We start from the raw sequence: 25,399 nt of genomic DNA on the forward strand, positions 1-25,399 counted from the left end.
TGTGGAACAGTGGGGCCTGCCCCTGAGCTCAGAACCCTTCATGACAGGGTTTTGGCTAAATGGGACTCATTGTTCTCCTCTCACAGATGGCCCAAGACTATGAAGTGGTTGCTGAATCGTTTCAGTTGTGTTTGACTCTTCATCACCACATTTGGGGTTTTCTTGGCAAAGATACCGGAATGGTTTGCCATTTCCTTCTCCAATTCATTTTACAGATAAAGAAACTAAGGCAAACAGGGTTAAGTGATTTGCCCCATGTCACACAACTAATAAGTGTCCCCTTCTCTATGGTTTTTCAGAAATCAATTGACCATAATCCAGCAATCTCATATCTGTAACTTTTTCAGTATTCTGTTGTTTTTTGAGTCTGGTAAATGGAACTTAATGAGAGCAATTATATATATTGAAATAGAGACAACTAGGTGGCACAGTAGATTGAGCCTGGAGTCAGGAATGCCTGTGATCAAATCTAGACTCAAACACTTACTAACTGTGTGACCCTTGTCCAATCACTTAACTTCTCCTTGCCTCAGGGTTGTGAGGATTAAATTAGATACATGTAAAGTGTAGCACAGTGCCTGGCACAGAGTAGATGCAATATTAATGCTTGTTTCTTCCCCTACCTTCTCCTTTTTCTCCTCATAACTATCTCCAGAGTTATCTGGAGTTCCATGTGCCTCTTAAGTATTTTTTTCTATATTTCTTAGTCCAAGAGTTTTTCTTCACAGGGAAAATAAAAACAAATTAAGAACTGTTCTTATTCCTCTGTATCATAATCCTATCCTACCTGAGCAACAGTCCTCTTCATTCTTTGATCTTCCCCTTGTCCCCCAAAAGCTTGTAAATAAATGATATTTTTTTATTCTCTTTATCAGCAAAGACAAGTCTTAGCTTGTTCTGGGCTTTAGAATTCTATAAATGATATTTTTTTATTCTCTTTATCAGCAAAGACAAGTCTTAGCTTGTTCTGGGCTTTAGAATTCTTAACATTCTTACAGGTCATATCATTATTTTGAATCCTTCAGTTAATTGGCCTTCTCTTTTCTAAACAAGACTCTTAAAAATCTTAGTTCATTGATGAGTTCTCTGTGTGACTATATTAATATTTTGGGACACCTACTTTTCTTCCTTAATGGATTCATTTGTATTTGTGTCATCAGAATTTCATTCTTAACAGCACCCCATCCTTCTCATGGGAAGACGTCCCCTATACTATTTTAGAACATGAGATCCTACCAGTGCTTTCTCTGAACTCTATAAACTCTCATTTTCTAATATCAAGATTAGTGTCAAACTATGCTTTATGTCCCCCTTCTTATTTACCCATATTCTAGGGTACGGTCACTTGGTCTCTTTCTTAAGTTTTCCATAATTTCTTCTTCAGGAGTCAGCTCCATTTTATTGGCCAAAATCTGGTCCAGGATAAAAGTTCCTTCTTGTTACTTCTTTATAAGATTTATCTTCTTTGGCTAAATATCAAATCAAACAAATATTCATTAGGTACTTTGTGTTAATAAAGGCACTGTGCTTAGAAAAACACAAAAATGAAACAGGATATAGTCCTATGCTTTACAGAGCTTGTAGTTTAGTAGAGATAAGAAATGTGCACAAATTACCATAATTTAAGACATAATATGATAAATGGACAGGAGAGGTCCAACAAAGAGGTATAAATATTTAGGGAAGGAAGATTCACTTCTAGCTACACAAATCAGGGAAGACTTCATGGGAACAGAAATGGAAAGGAAATTTTTAGTTAGCTGCAATGACATTAACCAGACTTAGGAATCTGAAGATTATGTCTGTATATCGTTATGAACGTCTCTGTGTTTGGGGTTTGAAGCTATCAAAAACAGTTGCTATTCATGTGCAGGCATGGTTAAAAGATGAGTCAAAAAACAAGATTCCTTTCCTTATAATCAGCACATAAAGACTGACTTGAAAAGACAGTCATTTGCAGAGTTCATAATTGTTTAATGGTTATTTTGTAAATACTAAATACATAAAAATGGAAAAGCTTGAGTGAATATCGGTATGTAAACAATATTTGTCAAATACAACAAATGGGTGTCTGATTAAAAGTTTTAAAAAGTATTAGTCACCAGCGTCCAAAATCAAAGAACTAAAATTCTTCTCATCATAGGAAAAATAGAAGAACTATCTAGTCAGTTACATAGCAGTCTGGAAGAGGAAGGAACACAAAGGAGGTAAGTCCTGTCATCATGTAATTTTTCCTCACTGAAACAGATGGAAAAAGAGCAAAATTTCCAAGGGATACTAAGATTGAGACCTGTGGCATTATCTAAATTTGTGATTTTATGCTACACCAGAAGAGCTGTATGTTCCTAACAAAGAAGTGAAATGGCCCTCTGCTGGAATCCCATGTGTACAACACCCTGTATTGGATGCTCAATATGTGAACCAATAATTTTCCTTTAATAATATTTTTTTCTCAGTAATGTGTAGAAATAATTTTTAACATTAATTTAAAAAAACTTTAGTTCCAAATTCTCTCCCTTCTACCCTCCCCCTCCCTGAAATGGTAAACAAAACTCAATAATTTTCCCAGTGAAACAAATGAAATTATTTTCCAGGAAAGAAGTTTTCTTCACATATGACTCCACTATTAAGATTAGAACCAAACCAGGACTTGAATTAACATGGGAAGGAGTGAGATACCATTCTGACCCTCTTTCTCTGAGGACCTAAATAACACCCCCTCTTTTTAGCTGTCAGAGTGTGGTACTCTTTCACCTATCTTCTTCACTTGTTCTTTTGTTTCCTTTGTCTTCCATTCTGAATTCTTTGCCTTGCACACAGAAGCTGCTTGATAAGTACTTGTTGAATTGAATTTATCCTAGGGAATAAAAGTAATTACAGTTATAAAAATATGGAATATATTCTGTTGGGCTTTTAAAACTCTGTAATCTGCCCCTTCTGGCCTTTCCAGTCATCTTAAATCTTACTCCCCCATAATATTCTATCTCCCAAATCCATGTGTTTGCAATGGCTGCCCCCCATGCCTGGAATACTCTCCCTCCCATCTCTGCCTCCCAGCTTCTTTGACTTCCTTCAAGTCTTACCTCCTGTAATAAACCTTTCCCAGTCATCCTTAATCATAGTGTCTTCCCCCTGAGATTGTCTCAAATTTATCTTGTAATATCTTTATTATATATAGTCACTCGCATGTTGTCTTCTTCATTAGACTGTGACCTCCTCAATAGCAGGGACTATTTTTTGCCTTTCCTTGTATCCCAGTGCTTAGCACAATGCCTGGAACATAGCACTCATTTAAATCCTAGTTGCCTGCCTGATTGCAGTGATGATAATTAGGGTTAGTAATCAGAAATAATTGGGAAGGGTAACAGTGGAGGACAGATAGTTACAAGAAAGGAAAACAGGCGAGGAAATAAACAAATTTTTACCCAAATTCTCTCAGGTTCTTCCTTTCCCACTCTCAGTTTCAGGCTATAGTTCTGCTTTTTGAGTAGAGCATCAGAAGGACTTTTCCATGAGGGTAAAAGTCAGTTATGTACCTGCTAGTAAGTGGGCTCACCATGATGGTCTGACAGTACAAGTCCCCTTTTTCCTTAGAACCATGGAAGTCCAGAATGAAATACACACCAAAGAAAAAGAAAAGTTGATCAGTACCATTCAGGAAATGCAAGAAGCCAGTGATAACTTGAAGAAAAAATATGAAACAGAAAGTGAAATCAAGAGCAGTCTCAAGCAGGAAGCATCTCGTCTCAATATGGAAAATAGGGTAAGAACTGTTAGCATTTTTTCAATGCAAGATTTAACATCCATATACTAGTAGAACCACGCTTTTTTAATATGGCAAATTACTGGACCTAAAGTCCAAGGATGAGAATGCCTTGGCATGGCAAGACAGAAAGCAAGACTTCTACAAAATTTCAGAGTTTCTTAACGGAGAGAGAGGTGCATATAGATTCCAGTGAGACATTGAACCAGATAGAGAGAAAAATTACATCTTTATTCCTATTAATCTTTGACTGCCTTTGTATTTTATTTCACACATTTAAAAACATGATTTTATGAGTCCAAAATCACTTTCATAGGCTTCAGACTTCCAAAGGGTTCCATGACACACACAAAAAAGGCTAAGAACGCCTGCTGTAGGTGAAAAGATGGATAGATTGGAGTGAGTAAAAGTAATGTGATAGGGTGAAAAGAACACTGAATTTGGGAGTAAGGGAAAACTATTTTCTGTTCCAAGTTCTGCCAGCAATTAGCTTTGTGACCATGAACAAGTTCCTCTCTGGTCCTCAGTTTCCTAATCTATAAAATGTGATTGTTCAGATGAATTCACCTCTAAAATCCATTGCATTCTGTGATTTTTAGTGTCTACTTAGAATAAGCTGTCCCAACATACAACCATAATTCTGGTCCACCAAAGTAAGCACCTTTTATGGAACCAGGTCCCTAAAGCACTTCTTTCCCCTGTATTTTCTCTTATGTACATATTAATAGACTCTAGTCTTAAAGCCATCCTGGAGGCTGTAGGTATAGGTTAGTTAAGACTATAAGTCAGGGGAGTGCTGGTAAATATTTAACAACCAACTCTATTAGGAGAAAAAAATATGCTGTGACAAACATTTTAAGCTTAATCTGCATTATTAATATTTTCTCCATCACTCCCTCAAGTGAAGACAGCCAGCAAAACAGGAAATCAAGACCTGATCTGTAGTGTGCCAATTACCAAGGCGCAAATGTTTTATGCTGAAACATTAACAGTTGGTCTCTAGCTGGCTTCAGCACAGCCCCACCATAGATGATCCTGACATGGGGGGTAGAACCTCACTAGCAGCTAGCAGTGTATCAGGGCCAGCCCTCTACCACAAATAAAATGAAGCTGCTTACTGGATTCTCTCTAAAGGATACCCAGCATTCTGTCAAGAGAGTCCATTCATAGGTATTTTAGGGTGCCTTCTGTGGGTGTAGCTGTGTGTGTGTGTGTGTATCCTGTGTGCATAGTGTTTTTAAAAGGGAAGAGAATATTTGAGTCAACATCCTGATCACTTTACATTGGCATTGGTTTAAAATCTGAAACTAGAACTTAGATATCATTTAGTTCAACATTCTCATTTTATAAATGAAGAAACTGAAGCCTGAGGGGGTGGGTGGTAATGATTTCCCCCAAGGTCGCAGAGGTAGTAAACAGCAGAACCAGAATTCAACCCTAGGACAATTAACTGCATACTGAGAGCTCTCTCTTCTCTGTCACACTGCATTGTGTGTATTGGTGTATGTCTGTATACATATATGTATATTTCAATGGTTTTCTATTTAGATGTGAAGATATAAGAGAGTATATGCATAGTGGGTGTGGTTTTTCTATATGTACCTTATATCTGTGTCTGTGTTTATGCATCTAACATCTCTGTGAGTATGTATAGGGTGCTCTGTCAGTGATTCTCATAGCGGTCAAGAGTATCTGTAATCTCTGTATCCTTCTGTCTTAAAGGTGCCTGTCTCCCAGTAAGGGTAGCCAAATCTGAGAAGGTTATTTAGTTCTAATCCTTCTAAAAGAGGGTAACAAACACTATCCAGGAAGCAATCACTGAACCAGGGAAACATCAACTCATAAATTTCTCCTAGATCAATGGGAACAAATCCTATTTTTCAACAATAGAAAACATGTAAGAGAAATTTTATTACCACAACATGGAAAACGGAGTACTGTGAGGTGGCAGAGAATAAAGGGAATTTGTTGCCCAACCTAGGATCATAAATCTAGGGTTGGAAGGGGTCATAGAGGTTATCTGCTGCAACCTCTCCATTTTACAGATAAGCAAACTGAGACCCAGAGAGTTTAATTGACTTGCCCCAAAGTCACACAGGTAGTAACAGAGATAGGGTTCCACCACTGCTGTCTCTGCATAGGGGAGGCTCAAGCTTAACGTACTCATGTTGCCTGTGTGGGACAGCGACCCCAACCCAAATTAAACTCAGAGACTTCTCAAGGTGGAAAGCAAAGGTTACCTTTATTACAATCTGGAGAGATGGCTGTGTGCTTCTCCAATGCACGTGGAGGGAGAGGGAGGGAGGGAGAGGGAGGGAGGGAGAGAGGGAGGGAGAGGGAGGAAGGAGAGAGGGAGGGAGAGGGAGGAGGGAGGGAGGGAGGGGGAGGGGGAGGGGGAGGAGGGGGAGGGAGAGAGGGAGAGAGGGAGAGAGGGAGAGAGGGAGAGAGGGAGAGGGAGAGAGGGAGAGAGGGAGAGAGGGAGAGAGGGAGAGAGAGAGAGAGGGAGAGAGAGAGAGAGAGAGAGAGAGAGAGAGAGAGGAGAGAGAGAGAGAGAGAGAGAGAGAGAGACCGAGTAACAGGGGCCACCTTATGAAAGCAGATCTCCACAAACAAGTTTCCACCCACCACCTTAACTGGGGGTGGGCTTACATTCTAAGCTTAAAAGTTTCTTCCTATCCTATTAACTGGGAGGTGAAGCTTACATTCCAGGCAAGAAATTCAAAGACAAGGAAAGAAGCCGGAAGCCAAGGGCAAACAGCTCAGATTGGGGGTGGGGCAGGACTTATTCTTTCTGTTAAGTGCTTAAAAACAGGGTCTGAGTGGGGGGAGGATTTTGAAAGTAATAATCAAGAATTATTTGACCTTTTGAGGAGCCTTCACTTCTGAGAGTTCATTTCTCACACAACCTTCTGAACTCATTACCTTAATTACACTGAGAAGTCTTCACTGGGACATCCCATTCATTGCCAAAGCTATGTAATCACTGGAGAGATATGAACCAAGATCATAGTACATCCTTCCTCTCTAGATCTGAGTGCTTTTTTTCCCTTTCCTAAAGGAATTCCTCCCTGGGATACTGTGAAAAATAATTTTTTATCTTGGAGATTCAGAGTTCCATCCCCAGCCCCCCTCTCTAAAATTCTTCACAAGGACATTACTGATAATGAGATTGCATCGAGTCTTATCCTGGTCAGACCCCAAACCCAAGCCTGAATTGCTTTTTTCAAAGGTATAAAAGCTCCATTGTGTTCTGCTCAGGCTTAAGTGGAAACAGATTCTTCGGCCTAGATAGCCCAAGGTTGGGAGTGGTCTGGTATGATTGGGGCGGGGGAGATCTGATAGAAAAGTTATTTCCTCTGTCAGGAGGTGAGGTGATATCAGCCCTTGTTGAAAAAGTATATAAACTGGGCACCCCAACTCCCAAATAGAGCCAGTTCTGGACTGTAACTCCCATGCAATGCATGTCACCAGGAAAACATGGACGTATAATCTATTTCATTTGTTTTGCTTAGAACAAATTCTGTGGAAGGATGGCAATACATATAAGGTGCCAAGGCTGCAAGAGGTAATAACTGAATGAAAAGGGGATTGGCAACATCAGTACTTCCACTAAAGTATTTAGGGGAACCATATAGTGGAAATGGGATTGCATTGATCTGGCTGACCTATCCATTATGGTGAGCTCAGGGTATGATGAGAGTGAATGTTGTGAATGCAGATGGAGAGAGAGGTATTGAGGAGTACAGCTAGAGCTTAGGCAGCGTTTGGTCTCCTCCCCTCACTTTATCATGAAGAGGTAGGATGTTCTCAAGTATCTTTATCAATACCATGTGAAGGTTTACGCTGCCCTTGAGCTTATTCATGCCAGAACTGGTGGAATAAGTGATGATGAATCTGTGTTTCAAACTCATCAAAGAGCTGTCTTCTAATTTCTACCAGCTGAGCCCAGCAGGCATTGGTATGTAACATTTTATGTCAAAGGAAGCTACATTACAAGAATTTTTTTAAAAAGAGCTTATAACCCAATTTCCTTTTATTGTTATAGGATCTTGAGGAAGAGTTAGACATGAAGGATAGAATGATTAAAAAGCTGCAAGATCAAATCAAGACTCTAACCAAGACAAATGAGAAAGGTAAGAGAGAGAGAGAGAGAGAGAGAGAGAGAGAGAGAGAGAGAGAGAGAGAGAGAGAGAGACAGAGAGAGAGAGATTTCCTTTCTCTTTTTCAGTGGAACCTATTCTCAGCTAGCTGTCAGTAAATCTCCTAATAGTGTCACCAAAGGAATGGGTCTTTCTTTTGTATTTGCATTTTAATGACTGGGCAAGTCATTTAACCTCTGTTTTCCTTAATCCACTGGAGAAGGAAATGGCAAACCATTCCAGTATCTTTGCCAAGAAAACCCCAAATGAGATCAAGAAGAGTTAGACATTAGTGAACAACAACAAATGTAACTCTTGAAACCCAAAATGGCTTCAAAGCTCAAAGGAATACATTTTTAATGATAGATTATCCAACACTCTTATAGTCTGGAAGGGAAATGTGTAAGAGAGACAATCCTACCCAGCACCCCTCAGGACCTACTATATCTGTAGATACCCAATTGGCCAGTTTATAAAGACAACCACATAATGATTTTAACCTCTTCCTCTATCAAACTATTTTTTTAAACCATAGAAATGAACAGGGACTAAAATTGACAGATCTGAATTTCATCTTTAATCTCTTATGCCCACATCCATATTCACAGAGACTGCCCTCCAAGAAAGGTAATTAGAGGGAGGTGGAGAAATCAAGGAAATGGATATTTCGTCCTGAATATTGGCTGCCCAACATAATTAGGTTTTCCTCCTCAGATGTGCACAGTGTGGAAAGGACTATTGATCAACTTGACCCCTCTCCTGCATGAGTCATTGCTGACAACCCAGAACTGATTTTTTTTTCCTGTGGTATCTCTGACTTTCCTTTATTCCTCCCTCTCTTCTCCCATTTCATTTGCTAGCTTTTCCGGTGCTTTTTTATTCAGGAATGAGTTGAATTAAGATTCCCTCTGAGGTGCTCTAAATCTGTGATTCTCCTTTCCTTAACTAAGGTCTTCCCCTCAAGCCTCTGCCCTTGACTCTCTGAAAGCTGGAGGGTGTTCACTTCCCAGGCAGCCACAATAGGGGAAGTGGGAGTAGTCTCCATTCATTTAGCTTTTGAATATACTATCTGGCTCTAGATTTATGTGCTTTTCTAACTGTGGGATTTTATTTCCAGCCAATAAGGTACATGCTTCTTCAGAACCCAAAGAGTACATCGGAATGATGGAGTATAAGAAGGAAGATGAAGCCAAGCTGGTGCAAAACCTCATTCTTGGTATCTTTCTTGGACACTTGGGATTTTCTCATTAGGCTTAGGAATTCAGATATTTGGCAAAAACCATAGTCACTAGGGATTGATGACCAAAGAGATCTTTACATTCTTTCCTCTCCACCCTCTTCGTTTATTCTCTCTTCCCCTTCCTTCCCCCCAGTTGGCCATGGGACTAAGTCTAGTCAGAAACAAACATGGTCTAAGGAACAAATCTTATCTAGGAGTTTCACATGTGATGTAACTCCTCATGGTGGTCACTGCTGATTTTGTGTACCTCCCTGCTTCTGAAATAGTGTAGTCTGAGAGAAGGCGGGATGAGCTAGGACTTCAGACTCCTGCTCAGGCCTTAAACTGATGGAATTTGTGGTGCAAAGAGGACACGCAGACATGAGTGGCACCCATGTCTAGAGTAAGGCAGGACTCTGAGCAGGACAAAACACACCAAACACTCTTGCAGTCAGTCACATTAGAAAAAATTAGAAAAACCATTATTTGAACAAATATTAACTAGCTAAATTAATACATTGTAATTTTATTTTTCTTCCTTCACCCCCTAGACCTAAAGCCACGTGGTGTGGTTGTGAATATGATTCCAGGCCTACCAGCTCATATCCTATTCATGTGTGTACGTTATGCAGACTCCCTAAATGATGTCAGTATGCTGAAGTCCTTCATGAATATCACCATTAATAGCATCAAGCAGGTCATTAAGGTAGGAGTAACATTTCCTCACAAAAACGTTGGGGGTCCCTTCCCTAGGTTATGATGGTTTCAAGTTCTAAATTCCAGCTCTGAAACAATCAGTTGTGTGACTATGGGAAAGTCATTCAGCCTCTGTGGACTCATTTCTTATCTGTTAACAAGGTGATAATGATAATTTGCACTCTGAACCTCATGGTGTTGCGATGAAGAAAATGCTTGTAAACCATAAACTATTTTTATGAATGAGTTTATTACTGCTGTTACTATCATCAACTTAGGACTGGAGGGCGAAAGAATAGGATCTATAAAAGAGATTAAATAACAAAAGGAAATCTCCCAAAGGCTTGGGGAATGGGAAGAAATAGTATAGTTGTTTTCAATGAGATAAGCTTTTTTTATATAGGCTTTAAAGGAGAGTGGCTTAGTCTTTCCTCAGCCAATCATTAGGAATTTGTTGTGTCCCATCAATTTGACTGGAGGACTCTTCAGTTTAATCAGGGACTCCCCTGATCCACCTTACTTACATTAACTTTGTGCACTGCCATTTTTATGTGGGGATGGAGGAGGCAGGGATTGGATTTGTTTTTTCTGCATAGCCCCAGAGGGCAAGGTAAAAAAAACTCAATTCTGGTTTGTCAGCAGCCTCATGCAATGGAGCAGTGGAAAGGAGGCAGATTTCTGATCAATGTAAAAGGAAAAACGGAATGGGCTGCCTCAAGGAACTAATGACTAGTCCCTTCCTACAGATCTTCAGCAGGAGGTAGATGATTCCTTGTCAGGATGTTGTAGATAGGATTTGTCATGTGGGTAGTGGGTTGGATAAAGTAAACATGTTCCTGGACAAATAGAATTCTAGTGTAAGAAGCTGCTTTTAAGACTAACTTGTGGCATCCTTGCTAGCCACCCAAGTCCTTCCTTCATATATAGTTAGAGGGATATGACTAATGTGTCTAGTGAAAATACCTTGTTTTATTCAGAAAAGATTTAAAGAAACTGATAATTAGCTCTATTGATAGGCGTACCCTTAGATAAATGCCCTCATTTTTCTCTTAGTCAAAGGAAAGATGCAGAGTAATTATGATGACATGCTAAGGACTGTTATGTACATAGAAGGTATAGACTTGTTTTGTTTGGCTCTGTGGGGAAGATCTATATATAATGGATGAGGGTTATAAAAAGGAAGATTTAGACTTCCTAATAATTAGAACTACCCAAAAGTAAGTGGCATGGGCTATCTTGAGAGGTAACGTGTTGCCCTCATCTAAGGCCTTCAAGCAGATGCTGGGCAACCACTTGTTGGTTCTCTGGTAGAAGGGGGAAAAAAACCTCTTATCATCCATGGCTTGCTTTGTTGTCTTGTAAGAGTCATTGATCAAACAATTTCCTTGTGATTTCCTGGTAGTGAGAACTCCACTGCTGGCAGCATTTCTTATTGTGTGACTCAATTTCTATAACTACCATTTCATCTAACTGGCTACCAAGCCAGTTTTTGCTAAGCAAAGGATGCATGTCTTGCTTTAAGTTTATCATCAGGCCATGCAAAAAAGAGGTTACTCAGAACATTTGAAACCAACCCTTGACTTTCCCTTACCCAAAAAGAATTTCTTATATTTGTGGGCACCTTTAATGCATTTAATTAAAGATCTACCTTGTTTTGTGTAGCAGAAAGTGTTTCAGAAACAGCATGGCATAGTGGATAAAGTAAACTTTGGCTCAAATGCCGCCTTTAACAGCTGGGTTGAGTGATCCTAGGCTAGTTAATTAACCTCTTTGTGCCCAGGGAAAGTGCTAACATTAAGAAGACCCAGGAAAGGCTTCTTACAGAAGGTGAATTGATAGTTTAAGCCAGGAGCCAGGCATGGGGGACAGCCAAGTGTGTATCATCACATATTAAATATATTCAGAGAGATAGGCATGGGAAGAAATGTAGCACAGAATACTTTATTAGGAATTCTCCTTTTGTGATGTGAATAATTGTCCACTCTCTGTTTTGTAAATTCAGATTTCCATAATAATGGATCTTGTTGAAGCAGGTGAATCTTTATTTCTTTTTTAGCATCAAAAGGGTTCTGTCCTTAATTTTCCTGTTTTTCTGCATTGAACTCTTCCACACTAAATATTCATAAAGTAGAAGATATGCATGCATCATAAGTTTAAGACATTGGGATTGATCAGAAATGAACAAAAATCCCTTCCTCCCTTGCATGTTCAATCTCTTGAGTTGTCTTGGCTTTTTCTTCTCCATCGTTAAACATATCTAGGTCTCTCACATCCTGAAACAAGTCTTTTACTTGCCCTCCTTTAGCTGTTTCTTTTTTTTTCCTCTGCCAGACTTTGTGAATGAGTAATCTACATTCACTCTTTCCACTTCCTCAATGCTTCCACCCCCACCACTCTTATGAAACAAAATTCAGTGAACTCATTCTCTGTAACCTCTCTGCAGTGCATATGACACAACTCTCTACCCTTGACTTCCATGACACAATTTCCTGGTTTTCTTCCAAAAACATTAACCCCTCTTACCTCTAAACTATTAGAGTTCTCAAATCTCAGATATAAGTTCTCTGGGCTTCTCTATCTCTACTTTTTCCTTTCTAATTGTTTTAGCTGTTATTTCTAATGCTGTTACAAAGAGAACCTTAAGCTCGTTGTAAGGAAAAACTCCTTAATAATCAGAAATATTCAGAAACGGAAAGTGCTGCCTCTAGAGATAATGGATTCTCCCTCACTAGAGGTCTTCACAGAGATCTGATAATGACCATTTATCAGGTATGCTGTAGAGGGGATTTTTTACTATGTGTGACTTGAACTAAATAGTTTCTATGGCTCCTCAGAAATTCTGTGGCTCTATTCTTTACCTTTACACCTTGGATCTTGCTAAGCTTTAGTGCTCTCTCTCCAGCAGCTTAAAAAACACCTATACACTCTTACCTCACATTCAAAACATACCAAATTGAATTATCTCTCTCCTTCTCTGCCTTCTAAAATAGATTCTTCTACTTGATATTTCTATTTCATAAGATCATAAATTTTGAACTTGTAGGGATCTTAGAGGCCTTATACTCTAATCTCAATGTTTTTCCCCAATTACATGTAAAGACAATTTTTGACATTCATTTAAAAAAAACCTTGAGTTCCTTATCACCCCTGTTATTCAATATGGTACTAGAAATGTAAACTTTAGCAATAAGAGAAGAAAAAGAAGTTGAAGGAATTAGAATAGGCAAAGAAGAAAGAAAGCTATCACTCTTTGTAGATGATATGATGATATACTTACAGAATCCTAGAGAATCGAGTAAAAACTACTTGAAATAATAAACAACTTTAGCAAAGTTGCAGGATATAAAATAAACCCACATAAATCATTGGCATTTCTATATATTACTAACAAAGCCCAACAGCAAGAGAGAGAGAAATTCCATTTTAAGTTACTGTAGACTTTATAAAATATTTGGGAGTCTATCTCCTGAAACAAACCCAGGAACTGTATGAACACAATTACAAAACACTTTTCACACAAATGAAGTCAGATCTAAACAATTGGAAAAACATCAGTTGCTCATGGGTAGGCCGAACTAATATAATAAAAATGGCAATTCTAATTTATTTATTCAGTGCCATACCAATCAAACTACCAAAAAATATAACAAAATTGATATGGAAGAACAAAAGTTCTAGAACACCAAGGGAACTAATGAAAAGAAATGCTAGAGAAGGTGGCCTAGCAATACCAGATCTTAAATTGTGAAGGCAGCAATCATCAAAACTACTTGGTACTGGCTAAGAAACAGAGGGGTGGATCAGTGAAATAGGTTAGGTACACAAGACGTATTAGTCAATGACTATAGTAATCTACTGTTTGATAAACCCAAAGACCCAGGCTTCTGGGATAAGAACTCACTGTCTGACAAAAACTGCTGGGAAAACTGGAAAATAGCATGGCAGAAACTGAGCATAGACAAACATCTTACGCTGTTTGCCAAAATAAAGTAAGAACAAGCACGCACTATTTAGATATAAAGGCTGATACTATAAGCAAACTGGGAGAGCAAAGAATAGTTTACCTGTCAGATTTATGGAGAATAGAAGAATTTATGACCAAACAAGAGATATAGAATATTATAAAATGCAGAATGGATAATTTTGGTTACATTAAGTTAAAAAGTTTTTGCACAAATAAAACCATGTAACCAAGGTTAGGAGGGAAGCAGAAAACTGGGAAGGAATTTTTACAACCAATGTCTCTAATAAAGGCCTCATTTCTAAAATATATAGAGAATTAAGTCAAATTTATAAGAATGCAAGTCATTCCTCAATTGATAAATGGTCAAAGGATATGAACAGGCAGTTTTCAGATGAAGAAAATAAAACTATCTATAGTCATATGAAAAAATCACTATTGATTAGAGAAATGCAAATCAAAATAACTCTGAGATACCACATCACACCTATCAGATTGGCTAACATGACAAAACAGGCAAATTATAAATGCTGGATGGAGAACATACGGGAAAGTTGGAAAACTAATGCATTTTTGGTGGAGTTGTGAACTGATCCAACCATTCTGGAGAGCAATTTGGAACTATGTCCAAAGGACTATAAAAATGTATATACTCTTTGACCCAGCAATACCACTTCTAGGGCTGAATCCCAAAGAGATCATACAAATGGGAAAAGGACCCACATGAACAAAAATATTTATAGCAGCGCTTTCTCTGGTGGCAAAGAATTGGAAATTGAGGGAATGCCCATCAATTGGAGAATGGCTGAACAAGTTGTGGTATATGAATGTAATGGAATACTATTGTGTTATAAGAAATGATAAGCAAGCAGACTTCAGAAAGCTTGCATGGACTGATGCGGAGTGAGGCAAGCAGAACCAGGAGAACATCATACACAGTAACAGCCACATTGTGCAATGACTAACAATGATAGACTTAGCCCTTCTCAGCAAGGATCTAAGACATCTCCAAAGGTCTCATGATGAAAAATACTATCCTCATCCAAAGAAAGAACTATGGAGTTTGAATGCAGATTGAAGCATACTATTTGTATTTTTTTCTTCTGTTGTGTTTTGTTTCCTCTTTCTGATGGTTCCTCTCATTGGTTCTAATTCTTCTTTACAAAATGACTAATGTGAAAAAATGATTAATATGAATATATATGTAGAACCTATATCAGATTGCATGCTGAATGGGGAAGGGAGAGGGGAGGGAGGTGGAGAAAATTTAAAACTCAAAAGCTTATGGAAGTGAATGTTGAAAACTAACAATAAATAAATTAATTTTTAAAAATTTGAGTTCCAAATTCTCTCCCTCCCTCATGTCCCTGAGACAGTAAGCAATTTGATATAAGTTATACATGTTCAATCATACAAAACATAAGTGAAAACAAAAATAAAGTGAAAAATAGTATCTGTTGATCTGCATTCAGACTCCACCAGTTCTCTCTCTGGAGATGAATAGCATTTTTCTTTTCATCATGAGTCCTTTGGAATTGTATTGGATCATTGCATTACTTGGAATAGCTAAGCCATTCATAATTGTTTATCGCATAGTATTGCTGTTACTGTGAACAATGTTCTGGTTCTGCTTACTTCACTTTGCATGAGTTCATGTAAGTCTTTCCAGGTGTTTCTGAAATCAGCCTGCTCATCATCCCTTATAGTATTCCATTACAATCATATACAAACAACTTGTTCAGCCATTCCTCGATTGATGGGAATCCACTAAATTTCTAATTCTTTGCCACTGCAAAAAGAGTGGCTATAAATAGTTTTGTACAAATAGGTCCTTCTCCTTTTTTTTAATCTCTTTGAGATCCGGACCTAATAGTGGTATTGCTAGATCAAAGGATATATAGTTTTATAGCCTTTTAAGCATAGTTCCAAATTGCTCTCTAGAGTGGTTGGATTGGTTCGCAACTCCACCAACAGTGCATCTAATCCTCTCATTGTGTAAACTGAGGCCCAGAGAGTTTAAGTGAATTTTTCAGTGACATAAAAGGAATGTCATAGGTGGGATTTGAATAGATCATCTAACTGCAAAGTCAGCACCACTATTATCCCAAGATCAAAAATCTCAGAATCAATTGTGGTTCTTAACATTTCTTCATTTATAAATCCAGTCAGTCACCAGATTCCTGGTGATATATTCCATGATTGCTACTCCCCTGATAGGTCCAGACCTTCTTTACACGATGTCTGTATCACTCAAAAAAGCGTATCTAGTCTCCTTTTCTCTAGTTCTGCTTCCCTAAGCAATATAGCGTATACATAGACAGATTATACATACGTATGTGTGTATACACACATATACATATATATACATATATATACACACATACATATATGTATCTATATTTATATAGATATAGATCTCTATATATATATAGAGAGAGAGATATAGAGAGAATCCTGTCAGACCAATTTTCTTAAAATAGCATTCATCATATCATTCCACTGTTTAGGAAGTTCCATACTGAGGGCTCAGAGCAATGAGAACACAGAGGACAATCTAACTGTAGGTAGAGTGTGCTAAGAGAAAAGGCCGCCCATTTCCCCACCAGCTGATGACTTCTCAGGTTCTGCCCACCAACCTCCAAAAGGACATAGGCCAGTATTCTTTAGACCAGGGGTGTCAAACACCCACCAAATTAAAATGTAATTGGGAAATATTTATCATAATAAATAAAAATATAATAAAACATAGATAATGTTACATTTTAAAATTAAGTCAGTATGTGATTCACAGGAATCCTTATGTATGAATTAATGATCCCTGTTTCTAGAGTTTGACATCACTACTCTACTGTAGGAAGAAAGGGTGTCTTTTTGAATGATGATGTCATAAGGTAGAACCCCACCAGCCCTGACCCAATGCTAGCTTGGGGAAGCCATTGCAAATAATGGAATTGGCATGAGGCTTGAAGTCAGACGATGGTGTTATATATTTGTGAGAAAGTAAATAGATAATTCTGGGAGAGCAGAATAGTGGGAGATGACAATAACTCACACTTATATGGCACTTAAAAGTGTTTACCATATACTATCTCCTTTAATTCTCACAGTAATGCTGTGATGTTCCCAGGGTTGCAAAGTGAGTATCTGAAGCAGAATTTATACCCAGGTTTTTCTGACTACAAGTGTAGCCCTTTGTCCACTCTGCAGTGTTATTCCTAAGCATCCGAGAAGTTTAGGTTTTATCCAGCAGATAATAGGTAGTCATTGGGGATTTTCAAGGGAGGGGGAGTCATACAATGGAAGCTATGTTTTAGTAAGATTAGCCTGGAGGAAATACAAAGGGCCAATTGGAAGGGAAAGAGACTAGAAATATGAAGACCAGTTACCATATTATTGTAGTAATACAAACATGTGGTGATGAGACCTAAACTATGATAATAACCACGGGAATGAAAGGAGGGGACCCTGGTTTTGGTGAACGACTTGGATAGTAGGGATAAGAGAAAAGGAGGAATAAGAAGTGGCTCAAAGATTTTAAATCTGTGTGATTAAGAGAAAGATACACTTTAATCTTCTTAACAGCTCCATGATCCAGTCTTTTCCTCTAAGAATACCTTCCATATACACATCATATATCTTGAATGGACATCATTGTTTACATGTTATCTTCCCTCCCATTGGAATATTAACTCCTTAAGAGCAGAGACTTTCTTTTTACCTCTTTGTATGCACAGGATTTACTATACTGTCTGGCACATAGGAAGCACTAAAATAATGTTTGTTGACTGGGAGTGGAGCCAAGATGGCAGAGTAGAAGCTTGATCTCTCCCCGAAACCCCTCCAAATACCTGTAAAAAATGACTCTAAACAAACTCTAGAGCAGTAGAACCTACAAAAAGACAGAGTGAAACAAATGTCCAAGCCCAAGACATCCTGGATAGTTGATGGGAAAGGTCTGTTGCACCCAGCTGGGTGAGGAACACAGTTTAGCCTTGGCTGTGCAGGCAAAGGCAAGGCCCAGCAAACCTGGAACAGGCCTTTGTGGACTAAATCACTAGCAGCCGTGGTGGTTTCCAAACCTCTCAACCCACAAATGCCAAAAACAACTTAGATGGTCAATAGGAAAGGTCTGTCAGACCTGGGTGAGAGAGGAGTATGTTCTGGACCCAGCCTAGTGGAGCCCTGGGGTGGCAGCAGTGGTGGCTGCTTCTGGAGTTCTTGGCCCACAGACAGAGGGGGGATAAAGGGGCTGATTAGAGGGTGATTGCAGGGATCTCTTTGCTGCCACTGAGGCAGGATTCTCTTGCTTTGCCTGTGCTTGGATCTGGGTTGAAGTTCTGGGTGGCAGTCCTGGGGCAAAGAGGAGCACTGATATGGTGGAGCTTAAGGAAGCATTGCAGAAAGAATCCTCCTCACAGTTCCAAGGCATAAAAGAGTGCTTGTGGTCACTCATAGACAAGAGCACAGGCCAGGAAAGGAGTAAACACCTCTCCTTTGATCATACCACCTGGGAAGAACTGAAAATTTACAGGCCCCTAAAGTATCTCTGAAAATAGCTTCACAAAAGCCTGAAGCTTGGGACCATGCATTCTCCACACTGAACACAGAGCCCTACCTTAAGAGTTAAAAAGTCAAGTAATTGGCTGGGAACATGAGCAAACAGCAGGGAAAAAAACTCAGACTATAGAATCTTACTTTGGTGACAAAGATCAAAACATACAACCAGAAGACAACAAAGTCAAGGCTCCTATATCCAAAGCCTCCAAGAAAAATATGAATTGGTCTTAGGTCATGGAAGAGCTCAAAAGGGATTTTGAAAAGCAAGTAAGAGTAGTAGAGGAAAAACTGGGAAGAGAAATGAGAGTCATGCAAGAAAATCATGAAAAATAAGTCAACAGCTTGCTAAAAGAGACCAAAAAAATATTGAAGAAAATAACACCTTAAAAAATAGACTAACTCAAATGAAAAGAGGTCCAAAAAGCCAATGAGGAGAAGAATGCCTTAAAAAGCAGAATTGGCCAAGTGGAAAAGGAGGTCCAAAAGCTCACTGAAGAAAATAATTCCTTAAAAGTTAGAATGGAGCAAATGGAGGCTAATGACTCTGAGAAATCAAGAAATTATAAAACAAAACCAAAAGAATTGAAAAAAAGAAGACAGTATGAAATATCTCATTGGGAAAATGACTGACCTGGAAAGTAAATCCAGGAGAGATAATTTTAAGAATTATTGGACTACCTGAAAGCCATGACCAAAAAAAGAGCCTAAACATCATCTTTCAAGAAATTATCAAGGAAAACTGCCCTGATATTCTAGAACCAGGGGGCAAAATAGAAATTGAAAGAACCTACTGATCACCTCCTGAAAGAGATCCCAAAAGGAAAATTCCTAGGAATATTATAGCTGAATTCCAGAGTCCCCAGGTCAAGGAGAAAATTTTGCAGGCAGCCAGTAAGAAACAATTCAAGTATTGTGGAAACACAATCAGGATAACACAAGATTTAGCAGTTTTTACAATAAGGGATCAGAGGACTTGGAAGAGATATTCCAGAGGTCAAAGAAACTAGTATTAAAACCAAGAATCACCTACCCAGCAAAAGTGAGTATAATTCTTCAGGGGAAAAAAATTGACATTGAATGAAATAGAGAACTTTCAAGCATTCTTGATGAAAAGACCAGAGTTGAATAGAAAATTTGACTTTCAAAAACAAGAATCAAGAGAAGCATGGAAAGGTAAACAGGAAAGAGAAATCATAAAGGATTTCTTAAAATTGAACTATTTACATTCCTATATGGAAAGATGATATTTGTAACTAATGAGACCTTTCTCGGTATTACGGTAGTTGGAGGGGGGAAAATAGAAGGGGAAGGGAATAAAAAAGGCAGGGTGATAGAAGGGAGGGCAGATTGGAGGAAGGGACATTCAGAATGAGCACCATCTTGGGGTGAGGGGAGGGGAGAGATGGGGAGAAAATTTGGGACTTAAAATCTTGTGGAAGTGAATGCTGAAAACTAAAAATAAACAAATTAATAAAAAGTTAAAAAAGAAAAAAATAATGCTTGTTGACTTACTGATTACAGAAATAAAAATGTTGGAAGAGAGGCCAATTCACATAGGTACTTTATAAATGCTTCTTGATTGATTCTACCTCTTTCATAAGGGTTGTCTGAATAATTTCCCCATTCATTGAATATGTAATATCTGTACTCTCACTTTGTTATTCAATTACAAATTTCATCATTACTTAAACACTTCATATGTATTTATCTTGTCTCCTGAACTAGCATGCAAATTCTTATAAGGAAAAGACTATGTCTTACCTTTCTTTTGTATCTCCTTCAGTGCCCAGAACACTTCTCTGCACATAAGTACTAGATGGATATTTAGTAGGCTTTAAGGAAATATTTGTTTAATGAATGAATAAAAACTATTTTCAGTCAAATGATTCTTTAGGGCATTGGTTTTCAAGTCACCAGATAACTAGGCGCCTATACAGGAAAGATGATGCCCGTTAATGTGTCTTGGAGACACTAGTATTAGATGTTGTTGACTCTGTGTGTCCTCATCTTTCTCTAGGAACATTATGAAGATTTTGAGATGCTGTCCTTTTGGCTTTCCAATACATGCCACTTCCTTAACTGCCTGAAACAATACAGTGGAGAAGAGGTAGGGATCATTACATCTTTTGTGTTAACTACCTAGCATTCTCTAGGCTATTCTAAGCAATCTAGTAGGAACTGATAGAACAAATGTGCTGATGTAATGATTAGAACAATACCATTTTTCATTCATATAATACTTTATTCTTTTCAAATCCCTTTATTATATACTTTACCTCAACTGATTATCACAAATGTACCATGAAGTATATAGTGCAGATTACTCTTATTCTGATTTAAAAGATGAAGCAATTGGGGTTTGGAGAGGCTAAGGGATTTGTCCAGGTTTACATAGCTGATTAGCCACAGCCATTGGCATAGCACCCCCATTTAGTCTACATGGTATGACCTAAGGCTCATAGGAGCAATACATTTTGGCTTATGTATTGATTACTAAGTTGAATGCATATCCCTTTTAGGATACTAATTATTAGGATACTAATGTTAACTTAGATATCCCTATTGGTACTCACTGGTCTGTCCTACCTCTATCATTTATGATCTGTTCTTTACCATTTGTGAGAGATGCTTATTGAGCCAACAAAGATTGATGGTGTCAATTTTAGTTAATTTTCAGAATTATTTCCAAAAATAATAGACCCAGTTTGAGAAAGAAGTGAGCTATCCTGAGGTTGTATTATGTCTGTCTGTCTTTATTGTGATGGCATAGATTATTTTGTTATAATTAATTCTGAGGAAAAAAATGTTTTGAAAGTCAATCACTTGACAAATGTCATGAAGCCACTATCTCAGAGGATCCAGGAGGAGAGTAAAGGGAGGTTCTTTTTCATCTGTGTGACAGTCTGGATAGATCACAGTTGTCATCTTCAAAATTGGGAGAATCTAAGCTTACCAGAAAGTACAGGACAGTTATGAAGGGACATTATATATTAGTTATTAAAAAAGAAATAGAAGCTGGGTAACCAAGCCTTGAATGACAGACTATACTCTTAATATATCACAGTTTATTTGATCATGCTAACTCAATCTGTTCATTTGCTTTGCTATTTTTCTTACAAATAATTGAATGTGCTACCCACTTCCTGAAAGAGTGGTGGTGGACTCAGAAGATTAAGACAAATTTTTTTTCACATGGCCAATGCAGTCATTTGTTTTGCTTGACTATACATTTTTATAAACAGAAATTGGGGATTTTTTTTTTGCTTTCTCAATGAGGGGTGTGGTGAGAGGCAGATCATGTGCCTAAAGTACCTAAAAAATATAAAGGAGGGTCATAATAGAAGCTCATGATCAAGGCAATGAATAAGTATATCCATTATCTGCATGTACTTAATAATGTCTATTATAATACCAGAGCAAATGGTCTTCTAATGTTTATATTCCCATAATTGACTTTCAGGAATTTATGAAGTATAACACTCCACGACAAAATAAGAATTGTTTGATGAATTTTGACCTTTCAGAGTATAGACAGATTCTCAGTGATGTGGCAATACGGATATATCATCAATTCATTATTGTAATGGAGAATAATCTTCAACCGATGATAGGTAAGAAAGGACTGGATAATCAGCTGAAATGTGACAACATAGATGATATTTGGGTATAGCTAAATATTATGATTAAGTAACATAATTTAATGGTGTAGAAGTTTATTTTAATCTATACATTTTTTTATTCTATATTTATAATGACCTCATAGTCCATAAGTGGGGTCTCATTACTACAACGCATGCCTTTTAAGAAAAACTTCCACTTTTTGCATGGCTTTTTCTCTATTCTTAAAATCCTGATGTACTTTGTCTAATTTACAATATTTCCTCCCCTACTCTTTGATTTCAATAGTTACATGCCAGGAGTAGACTGTTTCCAAGATTTTCCTCTTCCCTTCTCAGGAAGATGAAAGAAGATATCCCAAATCTTATATCTTAGATCCAAGGAATCCCAGAGGCTAAGTCTAATCCGTACCTGACTAAGAATGCTCTCTGTAATATATCACTTAGAAGTGGTCATTCAGCTTTTTCTTAAAGACATCTATACAGAGAGAATCCCTTCCCCAAAAAGTAGCTCATTTCATATGTGGATAGCTCTAATTGTTAAGGATTTGTTTTCTGTACATCAAGCCAAAATCTGCTTCTCTGCAATTTCTACCCACTCCACCTAGTTTTACCTTCTGAAGACAATCAGAACAGGTCTTTCCCTTTCCCATAGGTATTCCAACACTTGAAGAATATTGTGTCTCTGCTCACTGCCTATTTTTCCTACTCCCACCCCTGGAAAAAAAAGTCATTTTCTTTTTAGGCTAAACCTCCCCAGTTCCTTCCATCATTCCTTATATGGCATGTTCTCAAGGTTTTTCACCATTCTGTTATTTAGGCTGCTATGTGATTGTTGACTTGTCCATGAAAATCCCCAGATCATTTTCATGCAAACTGCTATCTAGCTGTACTTTCCCAATATTATACTTGTGAATCAAAAGTATGACACCCCTATTAAATTTCATCTTTTTAGATTTGTCTTCTTGAAGAATCTTTTTGGATCCTGTCATCCAGTGTTTTGACTATTCCATTTAGCATTGTGTCTTCTATGGCATCATCTAAGTCGCTGATAAAGATAATCAACCAGCACTGGGCTGAAGACATAGCCTTGGACATGAGAAATGTCCCTCCTTGTTGATGGGGACCTGTTAATACCACAGTTTGAGTCTGGATGGTCTACCAGTTATGAATCCACTTAATTATACTATCTTCTTTCCAGTATCTATCTATTTTATCTGTTTTGTTGAAGCTTCTGCAAACACACATATGAATCCATCTAATTATGCACCTCTTTGACCCTCATACCTATGTGTCATTGAGCTTCTTTTGTCTGTAGTGCTAGTGCCATGCAATTCAGTTAAATCCAACAAGTATTTATTATGTGACTACTATGTGTCAGGCACTGTGCTAGGTTCTGGAATTTATAGACAAAAATAAAATAGCTGTTGCCCTCAAGAAACTTATGTTGTACTGAGTGCAAATGACACACACAGGTGTGTCAATAAGAAGTTACTATTGTGATTATGTTCCAAACAATGTTTTGCCTCCTAAAAATGAAATGTATGTTCTCCACAAATGACAGCCACAAAAAATAATAACCTTCTAGTGTCTCCTTATGGGTGTGAGAAATGTTTTCTATGTTTCTTTTCATGTCTTTCTTCAGTACCAGGAATGTTGGAATATGAAAGCCTTCAGGGAATTTCTGGCTTAAAACCAACAGGATTCCGTAAGCGGTCCTCCAGCATTGATGACACAGATGCTTACACCATGACCTCCATCCTGCAGCAGCTCAGCTATTTTTATACTACCATGTGTCAGAATGGGCTGGACCAAGAGCTTCTAAAGCAGGCTGTAAAGCAGCTTTTCTTTCTGATAGGAGCTGTCACCTTGAATAGTCTCTTCCTTCGCAAGGACATGTGCTCTTGTAGGAAAGGAATGCAGATAAGGTAAAGCTAGTAAGCCTCTTAGCAAGCTGTGGCTGTTTGGAGACAGAAACGGTTGGGGGGGATGCTTAGGAAGAACTTTTTAAAGCAGGATGCACACCATATGTAACCCTTTTTCATTCATTATACTGGACATGAGTCCCATCCTGCTTGTTCTGTGAAAGATGGTTAGATACTAACTTTCTCATATTAACACCAGACACTTATGCCAGGGACATTGCCTTAACAAGCCTTATAGACCCCAAAACCAAGAATTCCAACTTTTTTTTCATTTTGCCTTCTGGGAGTTCCATTATCCCATTATTAATATTTAGCACCTATTCTGTGAATAGCACTAAAGGACATATAAATAAGTGTGAGACATAACTCCTTGCCTTTGAGAAATTTGCCATCTTGATGAAGAAATGGAATGGGAAAAGTTAACTAAAAAGAAAGAGATCACTGTAAACTGAGATGATCAGGAACGGGTGGGAATTGAATTGAACCTTTAAGGACAGACAGAATTTAGTCTAGTGGAAAGAAGAAAAGGGAAGATATTCCAAGTGGGATAATGGGCTGAACAGAAAAAGACCCAAGCATGTGCTACTGGACAGTGGCCAGTGTAAAGTTTTGAACTGGGGAAAATAGTAGGAAATAAGATTGGAAAGATAAACTGGGGACAGATTTAAAGAAGGCTTTGAGTACCAGACTCAAGAAATGGAACATCATCCTATAGATAATGTAAAGCCATTGCTTTTGAGGACAAGCAGATTTCCTTATTATTATTAGATGCAAGGGGCTACAGATGCATAGAAGCTGTCCATTTAAGATCATTAAAATTAAAGCCAACATTGAAATATCTTTACAGATAACATCTGTTCTGCCACTAGGCAGAGTGCCCACTTTTCACAGGTGACAGACTATTTATTGCTATTTACTTTCGCCCAGAACTCCCAAGCAGATGTCCTGTAGTGCTCTGATGTGATCCAACCTGTTTAAAGTGAACCCAACATCTGAATGGGTTATAGTTTTAATAAACTCTCAATCCACTGATGGGCCTTCCAACATGGTGTTGAGATGTAATGGCAGAGATAGGCTCATACAACTCCAGGTCCTACTAAACTTGCTTTTAGGCTGCAAGACTCAAAGAACTTCTGATCCTAGAAGTTTATTTCTAATACCTGTCCCAAAGCCCCATCCAAATAGAAGTAGGAACTCTCCTCTAAGGAGCTAAGTGCTTTTTTAAAGATGCTTTCAGTCGCTCTTACTGTGACTCCCATAAGATACATAGGCTTGGCACTGTTATCTCCATCTTGTAGCTAGAGACAATAAGGCACAGAGAAGGTGGATAATTTATCCCAAGTCACAAAGAGAATTAGTGTAAACTCCTCTTGTGTAGAGATTATTTTACTCTTTATATTTGTATACACAGTGCCTGGCATATAGTAGGCATTTAATGCTTGGTGATTCAATATAGTAAGTATTAATAATATTAATAGTTAAGACAGATTGTCTCTAAGGTCCCTCTGAGTTCTAACCTGTG

General features: G+C 38.1%; 1 protein-coding gene across 1 annotated transcript in view; it reads left to right on the top strand.

Moving 5' to 3' along the window:
- The window catches only part of MYO5C (myosin VC), a 139,273-nt gene that overhangs the window by 103,345 nt on the left and 10,529 nt on the right, over positions 1-25,399 (top strand). Inside the window, 8 exon segments of the mRNA XM_020984537.2 lie at positions 2,144-2,207; positions 3,595-3,763; positions 7,809-7,896; positions 9,020-9,118; positions 9,673-9,827; positions 20,353-20,442; positions 21,796-21,946; positions 23,598-23,880. Coding sequence (XP_020840196.1) covers positions 2,144-2,207; positions 3,595-3,763; positions 7,809-7,896; positions 9,020-9,118; positions 9,673-9,827; positions 20,353-20,442; positions 21,796-21,946; positions 23,598-23,880 — 1,099 coding nt within the window.

Source organism: Phascolarctos cinereus, unplaced genomic scaffold (assembly GCF_003287225.1).
Source record: "Phascolarctos cinereus isolate Bilbo 61053 unplaced genomic scaffold, phaCin_HiC Scaffold_3;HRSCAF=262, whole genome shotgun sequence".
NCBI lineage: Eukaryota > Metazoa > Chordata > Mammalia > Diprotodontia > Phascolarctidae > Phascolarctos > Phascolarctos cinereus.